At 37.0% G+C, this 17,023-nt stretch overlaps 1 protein-coding gene across 4 annotated transcripts in view; it reads left to right on the plus strand.

Moving 5' to 3' along the window:
• Positions 1 to 17,023, plus strand: part of ATM (Serine/Threonine-kinase ATM-like protein) — a 177,266-nt gene that overhangs the window by 104,810 nt on the left and 55,433 nt on the right. For all 4 annotated transcript variants that reach the window (XR_016112830.1, XM_088984113.1, XM_088984112.1 and 1 more), the window contains 7 exons: positions 4,342 to 4,485; positions 5,277 to 5,387; positions 6,192 to 6,239; positions 6,334 to 6,438; positions 6,903 to 6,989; positions 10,258 to 10,575; positions 10,763 to 10,878. Coding sequence is in view for 3 of the 4 variants with exons in the window: in XM_088984113.1 (XP_088840239.1) it covers positions 4,342 to 4,485; positions 5,277 to 5,387; positions 6,192 to 6,239; positions 6,334 to 6,438; positions 6,903 to 6,989; positions 10,258 to 10,575; positions 10,763 to 10,878 (929 nt within the window). In the remaining variant the exon portion in view is untranslated. The remainder of the gene's footprint in view (positions 1 to 4,341; positions 4,486 to 5,276; positions 5,388 to 6,191; positions 6,240 to 6,333; positions 6,439 to 6,902; positions 6,990 to 10,257; positions 10,576 to 10,762; positions 10,879 to 17,023) is intronic.

The following is a 17,023-nucleotide window of genomic DNA, read 5'->3' on the forward strand; positions in this document are numbered from 1 at the left end:
CCATCTCACACTGTTATGCATGTCACACACGATTCATTCTTATCTACTTCCAATAAAAATTTAATTTGGCGTCATCACTTCCGTTTCGGTCATCCTTCATTTCCTGTTTTAAAAACAATGCTTCCTTCCTTGTTTAAAGGAATTAATGTTGAAACCTTTCATTGTGATGTTTGTGAACTTGCTAAGCACAAAAGGGTTTCTTTCCCAATCAGCAATAAAAGATCTTCAACTCCTTTTTATTTGATTCATTCGGATATATGGGGCCCTTCTCTAATTCCCAACATAACTGGTTCTAGATGGTTTGTCACCTTTATTGACGATTGCACTAGGGTCACATGGATCTTTCTTCTTAAGTCTAAATCTGATGTGGGTACTATTCTTCCCAACTTTCATAACATGGTCCAAACTCAGTTTGGTGTGACAATTAAAAGGTTTCGATCTGATAATGCTACAAATTATTTTAATCTGAATTTGTCTCCTTTTTTTTTAGAAAGAAGGCATTGTGCATGAATCCTCCTGTGTTAACACTCCCCAACAAAATGGGATAGCTGAGAGGGAAAATGGCCATCTTTTGCAAACCACCCGAGCCTTTCTCTTTCAAAACCGAGTGCAAAAATGATATTGGGGGGAAGCTGTCCTTATTGCTGCATACACCATAAACAGACTACCATCTAAAGTTCTTGACAACCGAAGCCCAATACAAGTCCTTTCTCAATTCTACCCTGATATTCGAACCTCAAATAATCTCACACCAAGAACTTTTGGCTGCACTGCCTTTGTTCATGTCCATAATAAGGGAAAATTGGATCCACGAGCAATCAGGTGTGTCTTCTTGAGATATTCCCCAACTCAAAATGGTTATAAATGTTATCATCCAGCCACCAGAAAATTCTACACCTCCATCGATGTCACATTTGAGGAGGGACAATCCTTTTCCACTCAAACTTATCTTCAGGGGGAGCCCTCATTAATGGAAGATAAGGCCTCGGATCTACTCTCCTTAGATGTCTTACCCTCCTCACAGTCATCCAACCGTCAAGAATCACATCCCTCTGAGTCACAATCCTCCGAGTCCCACATTCCCGAGTCTCAACAAGAGTCAAACAACCCGACCATTGAACCAAATTTAGACATTGTTAACCCCACCAATGATGTGCATGATGATGTGAGATATATGCATGTTTACTCTCGGAGAAGAAATCCAGATCTTCAACTTGTGCAAGTCCAAGCTTCAACTCCTAATCCTGGAACTGAGGGATATGCAGAACCTGAACCTACACCTTCACAGTCTAAGTATGAACTGCCTATTGCACTGAGAAAAGGAACCAGAGAATGTACCAAATGCCCATTGTACCCTTTAGCCAAATCTGTGTCGTTCCAAAGATTCTCTAAATCCCATAAAAGTTTTCTAGCCAGCCTTAACACCATTCCAATTCCTAATACTCTAGCCGAGGCACTTTCTAATAAGGAGTGGAGAAAAGCCATGAGAGTGGAAATGGAGGCACTAGAAAAGAACAAGACATGGGAAGTTGTTGATCTACCAAGAAACAAGAAGACTGCAGGTTGTAAATGGGTGTTCACAATTAAGTACAAATCTGATGGGTCGTTAGAAAGGTACAAAGCACGACTGGTAGCCAAGGGATATACATAGACTTATGGGGTAGATTATTAGGAAACTTTTGCCCCCAGTAGCTAAAATGAATACAGTAAGGGTGTTGCTGTCTTTGGCTGCTAACTATAATTGGGATTTGCAACAGTTTGATGTAAAGAATGCATTTCTCCATGGTGATCTAGAAGAGGAGATATACATGGACATTCCACTGGGTTTTGGAGAAGGCATTAAGGAGAACAAAGATCGTAGGTTGAAGAAAGCACTATACGGCCTCAAACAATCTTCAAGAGCATGGTTTGGAAGGTTTACAAAGGTGATGCTTAGTACAGGCTACAAGCAAAGTCAAGGTGACCACACATTGTTTATCAAACACACAACCTTAGGGGGAGTTACTGCACTATTAGTCTGTGTGGACGATATAATCGTTACTGGGAATGATAAAAAGGAGAAGGAAGCATTGAAAAACTGCCTTTCCAGAGAATTTGAGATAAAAGACTTGGGTAGACTAAAGTATTTTCTTGGAATTGAAGTTGCACATTCTAAACAAGGCATCTTTATCTCTCAACAAAACTTTGTTGTTGATCTTTTGAGAGAAACAGGAAATATGGCATGTAAACCAGCTTCCACGCCTATAGATCCCAATCATAAACTTCGAGAAGCCACCGAGAATGCAAGTGTAGACAAGGAGAGGTTCCAAAGACTGGTTGGAAAACTCATTTATCTTGCACATACACGGCCAGATATTGCATACGCTGTAAGTGTAATAAGTTAGTTTATGCATAATCCTAAAGAAGTTCATTTGCAGGCTACTCATCAAATTCTGCACTATTTGAAAGCCAATCCAAGAAAAGGAATTTTATTAAGAAGAAATGGGGGATTAGCTCTTGAAGCATATACAGATGCTGATTATGCAGGATCTCCAGTAGATAGACGGTCCACTTCCGGTTACTATACCTTCTTGGGAGGAAATTTAGTCACTTGGTGGAGTAAGAAGAAAAATGTAGTGGCTCGGTCAAGTGCAGAGGCAGAATTGAGGGCTATGGCACAAGGAGTGTGTGAATTACTCACAATCAATATTGTTCACAATCCTGTTCAACATGACAGGACGAAGCACATTGAAATTGACCGACACTTTATAAAAGAGAAACTGGACAGCAAGTTGATTTGCACTCCCTATGTGTCTACAAAAGGAGAACTGGCCGATGTACTTACTAAAGGGCTCAATAGTACAGACTTTCGAAGAATTATAGCCAAGCTAGGAATGGAGGATCTCTATTCACTAGCTTGAGGGGAAGTGTTGGAAAACGTGGGGTTACTAGTGCAGATCTATATTTGGTAGTTGTGTAAATTAGAATTGTATATACCATTCCAAAACATTAACCATGTAAAGTTTTTACTCATTTGGGGGTTTTCCCTTTTAACCTATTAACACAATACTTGTTACCGTTTAGAAACAGTCAAAATTTGGCTAAGGAAGCCTCTGAGATATCTTTCCAGTTCCTCCCAATATCTACCCTACCTAAGCTGTTGAGAACTTTAAGAAAAAGAAAAGACTGATCCATGAGCACCATAAAGTTCATTCTAATCATTCAGAAAGATCATGATCTATCCTATAACTTCTTAGGTCGTCATCCCAAAAACTATTCCTGTGGTTGAAGGAGAAAAGTGACAAGTAGCCCCAGGTAACCACATGGTGAATGATAAAATGGTGGTGGGTTGATTATTAGACAGCCCTGAGCAATATCACGTCAACATTAAACCTAAATTACTGCAGTGGACAACCCTGAGCAATGAAATGAGTAAGTTATATTTAGATAGATGTTACTTGGGAATCCTGGGCCATGACATCATGTATGGGGAATTTCCAGGAATACAAATGGTGCATTTCACTTGTATATTCAGGCTTTTCTGGATATGTGACTCAATTAAAGCAGAGCTTGAATTCTTTCTACAATAGGTCTGTCATTATCCTTAAGCATGTGATTTAAGGGATGATTGTGGAAGGAGACTCACAAATAGTGAACATTTTGAGGGCCCATGAAAGCTTAGTTATCATATTACCATTAGATAAGGTAGATATTTGACTTGTAGAATACACTCTTTCCTTTGGGTTTCAAGATTAGCCAGTACATTTCTGATTAGCCTGCTAAGAAGGATGTTTCAGGGGATATTAGCTACCAGGTGTGGAGAATCTGTACACATCATATGCAGTGAAGTCTATGCTTGTTCTCTTTCTATTTCTAACAGGGGATAACAAACAATCATAGTCTGGTTAAAAGGAGAAAGTTAAGGACCATGCCACTTTGGATACCAGATTAGGGAAGCAGGGCATATTGCTAATGTGATGGAAGCTGCTTTTAGTTGGATCCCCATGTCTACTGATTCTCCTGCCAACTCTCTAACAGTCTAACTCTGACAAGGAGTAAGCAGAAAACATCTGGTTTGGTTTGGCTGTACTTGTAACTTGTAAGATAAATATATATAAATTTACCCTGTCGACGCTTTCGATGTTTCTTTTTCAGAATACATGCAGATAAAAACATAATGTACTTTTTTCCTGGCACATAGGTACTATGGTATATATCATTTTGGTACTAGGTTTTAAGAAAATCTTGGTCAATTCTGTTAAATCTACACCTTGATCAAGTATGTATATGAATATGTATGTGTATGCAATCAATCGAATTGGTGCCAATATAGAATCAAAACATATACTTGCTTCTGTGCAGGTTCAAGAGAATATCTTTACAGATTTGAATGATATGACCAAATCAATACAGATTATGTTAAATGTGCTAAATGAGCTTCGTCTATGCCATGTAATGGAAAGGGAAGCCTTGTCTCCAACACCGCTAAACCGAGAAAGTTCAAAGGTGATTTCTTATTTAATTGCCTTTATGAACTCTTGTATTCAATGTGGTTCATAAAACGAGGTGGAATGTGTTACTAAAAGTTGTTTTGTTCTTATGATTCATTATACATTTGTGCAATGATAATTGATATATGCAATTGCCTTATACATAGAAGTTCGTAATATTACTCTTCTTTATGCCTATAAGGTTTATGCTTTATCTCAGATAATCTGGCTAGATCAACTCTGGTATCACTTAATGTTTAATATCAAAAAATGTCTTAAACACGTGTGCCTACACACAGAGGTATCTGTTTGCGGTTCTTAAGTCATTAGGATAGAAAATTCTGGTATTTCAAGTTTTTTTAGAAATATTTGGCTTTGATTCTGAAATTTGGGGTAAAAAACTGTGGAACTGTAAAACACAACTAGATCATGCTAAAACATCTGGATCATCCACATATTGACTCTGCAGACCACAGTAGCCCATATCCCACCTTTTGGTCACATAGCAAGGGGTTTAAAGCTGAAAATTTTCCTGTGAATCATGGTTGGTGAGAGATATATGTGGGTCCCTTTTGTACCTAAGTAATCTTGCCATCTGCGTTATAAATTAATACATTTGTCATTTCAGGCTTCACTTAATAGCATGACTAGCAAATCAAATATGTATTTCTCATAAATGGAGAACAATCTTAATAGATAGCTCAATAAAATTACTTCCATTTTAAAGTTTGCTTAATTGTATTTGTTGTGAAATTGTTAATGTTGAGTGTTTTATCTACTAATGTTAGTGATATCATGATTCTGCAGCATAGTAGACCATCCAGTTACGGCTCAAGATCTCATGCCATGGCTGAAAAAACTAAGGATCAATCTATTGCAACAAGTGCAATGGGAATATCAACATTATTGTGGGAGAAGGTAAGACATCTCATATATGTATGTATGTAGATTTTGATGTCTTACCAACTGCAACGAAAAGGGGCTATCACTTGATGTAATTGTAAAATCTTGGACTGTCAAGCTTGAGAATGCTTGTTTGAGTCTGAGAGCTGCCACTTTGTGCAAGAAAATTCCAAAAGTAAGGACCATTTCCAGTCTACCCATCCGAAGACCCTAGATAGCTGGGACCATCATTGGGTAATGGCCTTTTCTCATCAACTGCAGCAAAAATATAAGTAAAAGTACCTTTGAAGAGACTTTATTTGAACAATAGTACCACAATAATTTCTTTTCTACTATCTCATTTGCTTGGTTGGCTTATATTTGAATATAACTATTTTCCTTCTGTTCTAATTCTTTTGATTCTTAAATTCTTCTTAGGGCAGTCAATGGATGCCAAAAGTCCGTCATCCAATCTGATTAAAAACCCAAGCCATATTATTTTATAATATTATATTGTTTTAATATAAAATATAATTATATATAAATATAAAAATATATAATTTTATATATTTTCTTTTTTTAATTTTTCTTTGTTCTACCTAATAAACATGAAGCTGAGTCAGATAAAACCTGAATTTGATTGAAGTCTGATAGGATTCGAATCCAATCTGTGATCCCCAAATCCGATTAGATTCAGATTTCAATTTTCATTAGTCAGATTGGATTTGAATGTTGCTGAATCAAATTTGATTACAGGCTCTGGTTCTTCTACTATTAAAATAACAAATATGATAGGTTTGATTGTGCACATTTTCTCATACAATTTGTTATGTTTCCAAGGTGTATTGGCTTTCCATTGATTATCTTGTGGTTGCTGAGTCTGCAATTGTGAGTACCGTACCCATTTATTATCTTAGTTTGTGATTACATGGTATTTCTCCTTAAAATGTTCTTGCGTCCTCATTCTGGTTGTACTTGGCAGCGTTGTGGTTCATACTTTACTTCTGTATTGTATGTTGAGCATTGGTGTGAAGAGCATTTCAACAGCCTCATACTGGGAAACCCTGATTTCTCCCATCTAGAAATGGTAAGCAGCCCTAAAACTGGAGGGAGAAAGTCATAGAAATTAAATACCTTTTCCTTGGTCATTTTCTTTCACATAACATTGGATTCTAGCCCATAGTTATGAGAACAGCCACCATTCATGAATATCCAAATTACCAGCCGCAAAACTAAAACCTTCATGACTAGGAAATCCGTCAAACAGCCACCTCCTTATGACAATGCTTCTTTCCCTTGGAACTAATCATCTGCATTGTATTTTCATCACCATGCCACCCAAAGTTGGCAGTTTCCCTACAAGGTTACATCCATGTCTTAACCTTTTATTTTGCTGAAAATTTTATTTAATTGAAACTAGAAAATGAGCTTGAAGAGGTTCAATCATATTTCAAGGTTTTTTTTTTTTTTTATCTTGATTTTGTTCTCCTATGTTTGCACCAAATTATTTAATACAAGAATTCTATTGACTACCTTTCATTTCTTTTCTAGCTACCAGCTCATATTGAAATACTAATTTCAGCAGTAACACAAATAAATGAGCCTGACAGTTTATATGGGATCATCCAGTCACATAAGGTTAGCCCTTCTAGCAGAGCATACCTTTTTCACATTATTTTGGTTTTGTAATCACTTGTATTATAGGATGTTCATAGTTGGATGTAGTTATTTTGCATGCCTCTGAAATGCGTTTGGTTTGTACATCTTTTGTCATGCTTCTGTGGGTTGGCATACTCTTCCTTTATTTGGTTTGGAATTAAAGGTTTTTTGTGTATTTTCCCTTATTTATAGTAATATTTTTATCTGCTAGCAATCAGAGGAAATTCTAAAGCAATGTGTTTTGCACCTTTCTTAAATATTTTCCTGCCCTTTATCTATTTAGGCATTTTCATGACTGAAATTGTTTGCTTGGATATTGATCTTTCAATATTTTCCTTTGCACAATGTTAATTAAAAATATGGAGATTAGACAATGTTAAATTAGTGACTGAAGTACAATACATCTCCTATTTGAAGTTTAGGATAGTTCTGTCAATCTGTAATTGTGAAAATCATAAATCACTACAAGAAAACTGTATAAATAACCAGACTATACATCACATCCACTTCTAATCGATCTTTTCTGGTTTGAATCCTTTTGTGCGAAAGCCTTATGGTTTTGATTCTATATTAGTTTTGCCAAGGGAGACATGTTTTAAAAGACCTTACTAAAAAGAAATTTATTTATGTTAGTCATATAATTTGTTTATTATTTGACTTTCAGGTCAAACTTGATTATATCATCTTGGCTTCTATTGTACAAGTGGTAGATTCTATTGTTTTAAGTACAGATATGGTAGATATGGATTAAAAATAGAGATTTAGCCATATAGTGCATCCACATTTTTTTACAAGTTTGTAAAAATAAAAATGATCTTATGATTGCAATCTACAGTTTGATACAAGGTCTGCCAACTGATTGGTAGATGGGTTAGCGAAAGGAGGTGTGAATAGAAATTCAGAGAGGTAGCATGCCCTAACATGGGTCTGCCAAGGTCTGCCAACTGATTGGTAGATGGGTTAGTGTAGGAACATGGTTACCTAACATGGGTGGCTAGTAGCATTCCCTTAGTTTACCCTTGTTTTTAAGAAAACAAATATTTTTCTCTTCTTTTTCATTCCCAAGAATCTAAGTTCTCTTCAGACAGGCAGAAAAGTATTAATCCAGTGGAGAACCATCAAGAACCTCCATTACACTGAGAACATTCAACAGAATTTTGGGAGTGAAGAAGAAGAGAAAAATATTTAACTCAAACAGTCAGCATTTGATGTCATTGATGCTTCTTTGGAGAAGCCAACGACAGTTGACATTGCTCAGCAGGATAGTCCCAAGATTGCAGGAACACTGAAGATGGATTATATTCTGAAGTGATTCCTGAAACAATAGATGTGGTTGATATAATGCTTGCTTCTCTGATTCATGATGCTTTGTAGGAAGGAAAAGTTAAGCTATTTTATAATGGCTATCAGGCTGTTCTATGAGGAAAAGAAATAAAGTGACCAAGATGCTTTCTTAGAGGCAAATAATGACCATTCACCTGTGCACCGAATGGACGCTGGTGATGTTTCCCTGCATGGAATACCAGGAAGAATAGATGTCTATTAGCAGGGTAGCCCTAGAAAATTGACAAAGAAAGATGAAATTATGAAAAAAGAAGAGAGGTGGTGGAGCTTTGGGGACCTCTGATTGTGCTGAGATAAGAAGAGAGGGAGGAGCTTTTGTGTTGTGCCAGATAAGGAAAGTGACAAAAAAAGGCAAATAGGGTTTGGTAGTAAAAATAAATAAAAACATTTTAAGATTTTTTAAGGATAAGTTGAACATGATGGAATTATGGGAAATAACATAATTGATGATGAAGTTAACAATGTATTAAGACTAGACCTCAAACATGAAATAGATAGGATTTCAGAATATTTGGAAGTACAAAATAAAACATTATGGCACAACTTGAGGCCATTGATAGGATTTTGGAAATTTATGGAAGAAATCAAGTCCAGAATGACCTTCAGGTAAACATGGAGCTTATTGTTCAGAATCTGGCATAGGGGGGAAATCCTTGTATTTTATTTGTTTTGGTGCTGCTGCCTTCATGCTATGGCTTTGCTCTGGTTGCTTTGGTTCTCTTGTCAGAGCTCTTTGCATTTTATACATGTTATCTCTTTAATAAAGTTTTATTTCAAATAAATCATTCTGTTTTCAACTGCACATATTAATCAGGACCCTGCACGAGATGTAGTAAATAATTCATATTTTCTATCCCTTATAGTTGTGCTTTCTGGACTGTACTTTTTTTCATGGTTTCAAATGTTGTGAAATTTCGCCAATGTCGCCCGACATATATCGATGTCGAGGCTCACCGACATGAAAATGGATGGTAATATAAAAATTACATTATTTCGGTCGACATTTCCTATATTTCGGAAATGTCGACCAAATCGGTCCAAATAACCAAAAAAAAAAGACAAATTTTCCTATTATGTCAATAGAATGTCAACTAATGTACATTAACAATATTATATATTAGTATGTTATATTATTATAAGTTATTCCATTAATAATTTCTATTTGATATTTCAAATAAAATATTTATAAAAAATAATTAACAAAAAGTAAAAACAAAAGAATAAATTAATTACTTTATAATATAAAACATAAATTATTTTTCAAGTAATAAAAATCAGAAAATGTTTATTAAATTTTATAATAAATCATATTCTAAATTTAATATAAAAAATGAGAATAAATTTATTAAATTTTATACTTATTCATATTATTATAAATTTAGTATTAAAAGTCATAATAAATTCATTAAGTTTTATAAAAAATCAGAACTTGTCATAACCTTAATAGTACAAAAAGGAGAATCAGTTTATTAAATTTATAATAAAACATAATGTATTATAACTTTAATATTTAAAAAATCAGAATAAATGTATTTCTATTTACTAGTGTGAAATAAATATATTAGAATTTTAATAAATCAGAATTACAAATAAGAAAAGAAAATATCGGATAACCTTGTAAAAACATCAAAATGCATAATAAATCAGTAAATCAGCAATTATTAATTTGTTACTGATCTTAGTTACTTAGCTTTATATAATGGTTGGGTATAAGATAATAGTCTAGAAATATGTATTAATGCTTCTTTTATCATTTACAAAATATCATTGCATATTTCATAATATTTCTACAATGTCTCTAATTTTTACTATATTTCCCCTTGACATTTCTGACATATGTCCTATATTTTGGTAAGTGACATTTTTGTCGACATCAACATTTTAAACCATGCTTTTTTCACAGTTGACATCTCAAATTGTGACCTACGAACATGAAGGAAACTGGAGCAAAGCTCTTGAATACTATGACTTACAAATAAGATCATCACCAGGGATGCAAATGACTGGTGTTTCAAACAATTTTTTGCTGAAACATTCTCAAGCTACCCATCTGCTACCTTTTACCAATACCATAGACGAGGTGAGGCAGAGGAAACCTTACAAAGGCTTGATGAGATCTTTGCAACTAATTGGATGCACTCATGTGCTAGACCTGTATTGCCAAGGACTGACATCCCAGAAAGGACAGTTTCAGCGTGATTCAGAATTTACAGAGTTACAGGTTCACATCATGTTATAACAATAAATATATTGTCTGCCGAGATAGAAAAATTCACTAGCTATGTTGTTTATGTTTTCCCTTTACTAGTATTTCTAGGTTTTCTACATTACCTTTTTTAGTTTCAGATCCCCTGAATGCTAATTTTACTAGAATGGAATAACTTTTCTTGCCTTTTTTTTAACTGTAGTATGAAGCTGCCTGGCGGTCTGGGAACTGGGACTTCTCTTTACTTGACACCGAAGCTAATTCTCCACCTTCCAAGAAACATAACAAAAATAGTCATTTTAATGAAAATTTGCACAGGTATAGCTTTAAGTACTGTAGTTTGCACCTTATATTTGCACTTGCTTAAGTTTTGCACTCTGAAACCCTGATGCTTTAATTGTTTTTGATTTTATGCATTTGCTTGTAGTTGTTTTGATTGGGAGTGAAACCTTTCCACCTCATTGCAATTACATTTTAATAAAGCAACTGCTATATCACTAAAAGAAGAACAAAAAATGTACATGAGAGGATGTACAAGGTGTTTTATCATCTGCTCTGAAACCTTGACTTTAAACTTTTGCAAAAAGTTCAAAAAACTGAAGCTAGAAAGAGCAGTGTTGGCATCTCCTTTCCTAGAGAGGGCCTCAAATTCCAATTCTTCAGTTTACTAATGATTTCATGATTTTTGGGAAAGCATCACCATCTGCTTGCAAAAGAAATTAGTGATACTGTCAAGGCCTATAAGAAAGCCTCTGGACAATGATTTTCTTTTGACAAGACACGAAAAATGATTGCCTGGAGAGATGGTCTGTTTCTTTTTTTTTCTTTTTTGATAAGTATGCTGGATAGGTATTCTTAGTGCCCATGGCATATTAAAAAGTGGGATTAAGAGGAACCTTGGTATTGGAGAGAGAATTTCCTTTTGACAAGACAATTGAACTAGGGAGGGCCCTTCAAACGTTAGGGTGGATCAAATTATAAATAAAGAGACTAGGAGGCGGATAGTCATAAACTGAACGAGATTGCTACCCCAAACATCTCTGAAATTGTTTCGAGCACTTTTATTCCTGAATCTAACCAATCTGATAGGATAGGGTGGGGAAGCAGTGCTGATGGATTTTTTTTTCCCATCAAATTGGCAACTTGGCTTGCAAGAAATCTCATGGTTGTTAACAAAAATATTGTTAGAAATAAGTTCATCATGAAATTAAATGTTCAGCCGAAGATGAAAATTTTCTTATGGTTTGTTGTCTCGGGTAAGATTCTTACAAGATCATGATTACGTTATAAGGGGTGGAATTTTGACCCAATGTGCATGGTCTGCACAGGTAGTGATGAATATCACATCTTTGTAGAATACAGTGCTGCAAGGTTAACTTGGCAATTGGTTGATCAAATGGGCTTTATTCCCAAGCCAAATTAGGATGTGTCCATGTGGCTCTGTAGGCTTTGTGAGTCTTGATAGTGTAGCTGGCCAGAGATAGGTGGAAGAGGAGAGAAGAGAAGAGAAGAGAAGAGAAGAGAGAAGAAAAGAGAGAGTTTGCAATGCAACAGTACTGGCGTCGCCAGTGTTTATTTAATATATATAGGGCGACATAAATAACAAGGGAAAAGACCCTTGTGCCCCTGAGTACAATAACAGACATAACAGAAATAAAAAACGAAATAAAAAAACACTTTAATTAGACAAACAGGCCCTAACAACTGCAACTAAGTTATTCTAACATTATTCCAACACTCCCCCTCAAGTTGGAGCATAGATGTCAATCATGCCCAACTTGTCACACAAATCTTTGTGCCGCACATGATGAAGACCTTTGTTGAAGATATCTGCAAGTTGCTCTTCCGAGTTGACATATGGTGTGCACACTTCTCCACTTTCAAGTTTCTCTCTGATAAAATGTTTGTCCACTTCAATGTGTTTCGTCCTACCATGCAGAACTGGATTAGCAACAATATTGATGGCTGCTTTATTGTCACAATAGAGTGAAGTAGGATTGTTTACTGCAAAACCCAGTTCACCTAACAGATTTCTTATCCACATGATTTCCGCAACCCCATGAGCCATCGCTCTATATTCTGCTTCAGCACTGGATCTAGCCACCACACTTTGTTTTTTGCTTCTCCATGTGACAAGGTTTCCTCCTACAAAGGCACAATAACCACTGGTGGACTTTCGGTCATTGACTACTCCTGCCCAATCTGCATCAGTATATACTTCCACTTTTAAGTGACTGTGTTTTTGGAACAACAAACCAGCCCCAGGAAACTTCTTGAGATATCTCAAGATCCTCTCTGCAGCTTCAAAGTGAGTTGTCATCGGGTTGTGCATGAATTGACTAAGGACACCCACTGCATAGGTAATATCAGGCCTGGTCATAGACAAATACAGAAGTCTCCCCACAAGTCTCTGGAACATCTTTACATCTTTCAAAAACTCTCCCTGACTGTCTCCCAGGTGGTGATTAGGTTCAATAGGTGAATCAAATGGTTTTACCCCCAACTTGCCTGTATCTTCTAGTAGATCTAGTACATACTTCCGTTGGGAAATAAAGATGCCCTTGTGAGAGCGGGCAACTTCAATTCCAAGGAAGTATCGTAAGGAGCCTAGATCCTTCACCTCAAATTTAGTGGCTAAGAATTTTTTTAGTCTCTGGATTTCAGCCTCCCAATCTCCTGTGATCACTATGTCATCCACATACACAATAAGAGCTGCAATTTTACCTTCACCTCTTTTTACAAACAAGGTATGATCTGATTGGCATTGTTTGAATCCCATTTGTTGGACTGCTACATGGAACTTACTAAACCAAGCCCGAGGTGATTGTTTCAATCCATATAGGGACTTTTTCAACCTGCACACCTTTTGTTCACTGCCTCTGGCACAGAACCCTGGGGGTTGGGTCATGTACACCTCCTCTTCCAAGTCACCATTCAAGAAGGCATTCTTGATGTCCAATTGGTGAAGATCCCAATCAAGATTTGCTGCCAAGGAAAGGAGAATCCGGTTGGAGTTCATCTTCGCTACAGGGGCAAAAGTCTCTGCATAGTCCACTCCATATACCTGTGTGAAGCCTCTTGCTACCAGTCTAGCCTTGTACCTTTCAATAGTTCCATCAGCTTTGTGTTTCACTGTGAACACCCACTTGCACCCCACTGGTTCCTTCCCCTCCGGAAGATCTACCAACTCCCACGTACCATTTTTATGTAAGGCATTAATTTCTTCCTGCATTGCATCTGTCCATTCAGGTTTTGACAAAGCTTCTGCCACGGTCTTAGGGATGGGAACACTGTCCACAGAGGAGAGGAAGGCACGGTACGAGGGTGAAACATCTTGACAGTGTAGCCGACCAGAGATAGGTGGAAGAGGAGAGAAGAGAAGAGAAGAGAAAAGAAAAGAGAGTTTGCAATGCAACAGCACTGGCGGCGCCAGTGTTTATTTAATATATATAGGGCGACAGAAATAACAAGGGAAAAGACCCTTGTGCCCCTGAGTACAATAACAGACATAACAGAAATAAAAAACAAAATAAAAAAACACTTTAATTAGACAAACAAGCCCTAACAACTGCAACTAAGTTATTCTAACATTATTCCAACAGTGAGCAACCAAAGATCAATGCTGAAAAAAGTGCTTATATTTTGTAATATGTGTGGAAGCAACGGAATAGCATTTTATTTGATCGTGATAGCACAAATCCCGCTCGCTTAATTGAGTTGGCAGCTGCCGAGCTTCTCTTTCCATTACAGCATTGCAGGTTCTCATCCTCAACATCAGCAGCAGATCCATCTACTCAAGTGGAAGCCCCCAAGCATCAATCAAGTGAAGATCAATTTTGACACATGGTCATACATAATGATGAAGCGTCTGTTGGGTGGGTTGCTTGTGATAATTCTGGTACAATCATTGCTATGGAGACAAGGAAGATTGGAAGGCATAGTATCTGTGAGGCTAAAGCTTGGCCTGCATGGGAAGCTTCTTAAGCAGTGAGAAACTTCAGCCATCTTGGTACCATTATTGAGGGTGGCTTGAAGCTTATCATTGATTTGCATGAACAAAAAGGCTAAGGTGCAATGGATTATTCTCAACATTTGTAGAGAAGATGGGCCGAATGACCCATAGGCTGTTTATCTTTTATGTTCTTTGCTGTAATGGGTCTTAATCTAGGCCTATCCTTTCATATGTTATGTCTTTTATTTTCTGCCCATCTAAGGGCTTCTCTGTAAATTACCAAAGTTGGACTTAATAAAATAGAATTAAGGGTGTAAGAGAAGAGATTATGTTTTAAAATCTCTCTCTCTGAACCCTAGTTGCCACCATCTTCTTTTTCATCTTCTCCCTTCTAGAATTCTGATTTCTGCTATTTTCTTTTGACTTTTAGCATCTTCCTAAATAGTCATTTCCTTTCAAAGGCTGTTTTTCTTCTTGGTATCAGAGCAGACTCGTTTTTTCTTTCTTTTTCACCTTTTTTTTCCCATACACGGTGCATATGGAGAACTGAATCGTATGAATAGTTAGACACCTTTTTCAGCCCAGTTATTAGTGGTTTCTGGAGAGAAGAGGACTGACTTTGTCGCCCCCTTGACAGATTTAGGGGTGTTGCCCGAAGCCCTAATTTTTTTGGAGAAATCTGATTGCGGGCCCCACAGGGAGTTCGACTTGGGCGCTCAGTGACTGAAGGCTTTCTTATTCTCCTTCTTGAAGATCGAATCAAGTGGTTTGGTGTTCTACGAAGTCTACAAGGAGCGGCTGAATTTTCTCTATTTCTCCCATCTTTCGGGTGTGACACATATTTTTGGTATGGCTGCATAGAGGTTGTCTCACAACATAGTTTTTGTTCTGTCCTCATTTGGTGTTTTTCGAAGTTACTTGAAATCTTTTTTGAGGTGTTTAAGAAGATGAACCCATCAGATATTGAAAACAAACATGTTGCTGAATCCGGACAGGTTCCGGGAGCCTCTGTAGACTCTCTACTGGCTGTGACCACAGTCAAACTGGATGGAACTAATTATTTGGCTTGGTCACAATCAGTAAAGATTCATATTTGTAGTAGAGGCAAGTGGGGTTTTATCTCTGGGAGCAAAAAGGCTCATTCGGAAGATGATCCATCATATGAAAAGTGGGTGCAAGAAAATTATACTGTTATTAGGTGGCTTGTAAACTCAATGCAGCCACAGATTGGTAAGCACTATTTGTGGATGAATTCAGCAAAGGAATTTGGGATAGTGTTGCTGAAACCTATTCCCAAAAATTAAATGTGGCTAGAGCTTACAAGTTGAGAAGTGATGTGAAGAATTTAAAACCGGGGGAGAAACCATTAGTTGTATACTTCTCAACACTGAAGTCTTCATGGCAAGAAATAGATTTGATAGAGGCTGTAACTTAGGACACCACTAATGATGCTGAGACCTACAGAAAACTGGTTGAGAGAAATAGGGTGTTTGAGTTCTTGACAGGACTAAACCCAGAGTATGTTATTACAAGACAAAATATTTTATCCAAGGATAGTGTTTCACTGTCTCAGGCATATGCCTTGGTAAGTAGTGAAGAAAGCAGGAGACTTGTCCAGGTCCAAGGGGCTGGTCTTAATGATCACTTTGCTAATATGGGAGTGAAACCAAAGGGGGTTGCAGGAACTCCAAGTAGCTCAGGGAAGAAAGAGATTGTTTGTGAATATTGTAAAAATCCAAAACACACTAAAGACAAGTGCTGGAAATTGCATCCTAAGCTACTACCACTTCGGTTCCAGAAGAAGCCTGATAATAAAAGGGCAGGGAGTGCTAATGTTGCTGTTGGTTCAGATAGTGACAGGTACCAAACGGAAGAGATGTCGACTAGTGTGCAGTTAGCTGCTATGAAAGCTGAATATGAGAAGTTTGGGAGGATGATTAGTCACCTAGAGGGTGTGACCTCTTCTTCCAACCCTTCAGAGAACTCAACCTCTTCTGCATTTGCTCATTCAGGTATACGGGCTTCTGCCAATCATGCTACCATTTCAAGTGATCTTAGGATCCCTTGGATTATTGATTCTGGTGCTTTTGATCATATAACCAGCCTTTCTACTTTGTTTGTTTCATATGATTTACTTCCTAGACGTGACAAAATCATGCTAGCCGATGGCTCTCTTGCCCCTATCTCCGGCAAGGGAACCATCAAGGTTACAGACTCCTTGGTTCTTCCTTCTACTCTTCATGTACCTAGACTAAATACAAACCTGTTATCTGTAAGTAGCCTAACTAAGTCATTAAATTGTTGTGTAACCTTCTTCCCTTCCTATTGTGTTTTTCAGATCTGGAGTCTCAGAAGGTGATTGGGAGTGGCCATGAGGCGAATGGTATATACCTGTTAGATACTCCTGGGCAGTGCCATGAACAACCCGGAAAAGTTGCTTTTGGGTCTACATCTACAAAGTCTATGAGTCGAGTCATGTTATGTCATTTTCGTTTGGGTCATCTTTCTTTT

The sequence above is a fragment of the Nelumbo lutea genome, chromosome 4 (genome assembly GCF_056320005.1).
Source record: "Nelumbo lutea isolate HS-2025 chromosome 4, American lotus-T2T, whole genome shotgun sequence".
In the NCBI taxonomy this organism is placed as follows: domain Eukaryota; kingdom Viridiplantae; phylum Streptophyta; class Magnoliopsida; order Proteales; family Nelumbonaceae; genus Nelumbo; species Nelumbo lutea.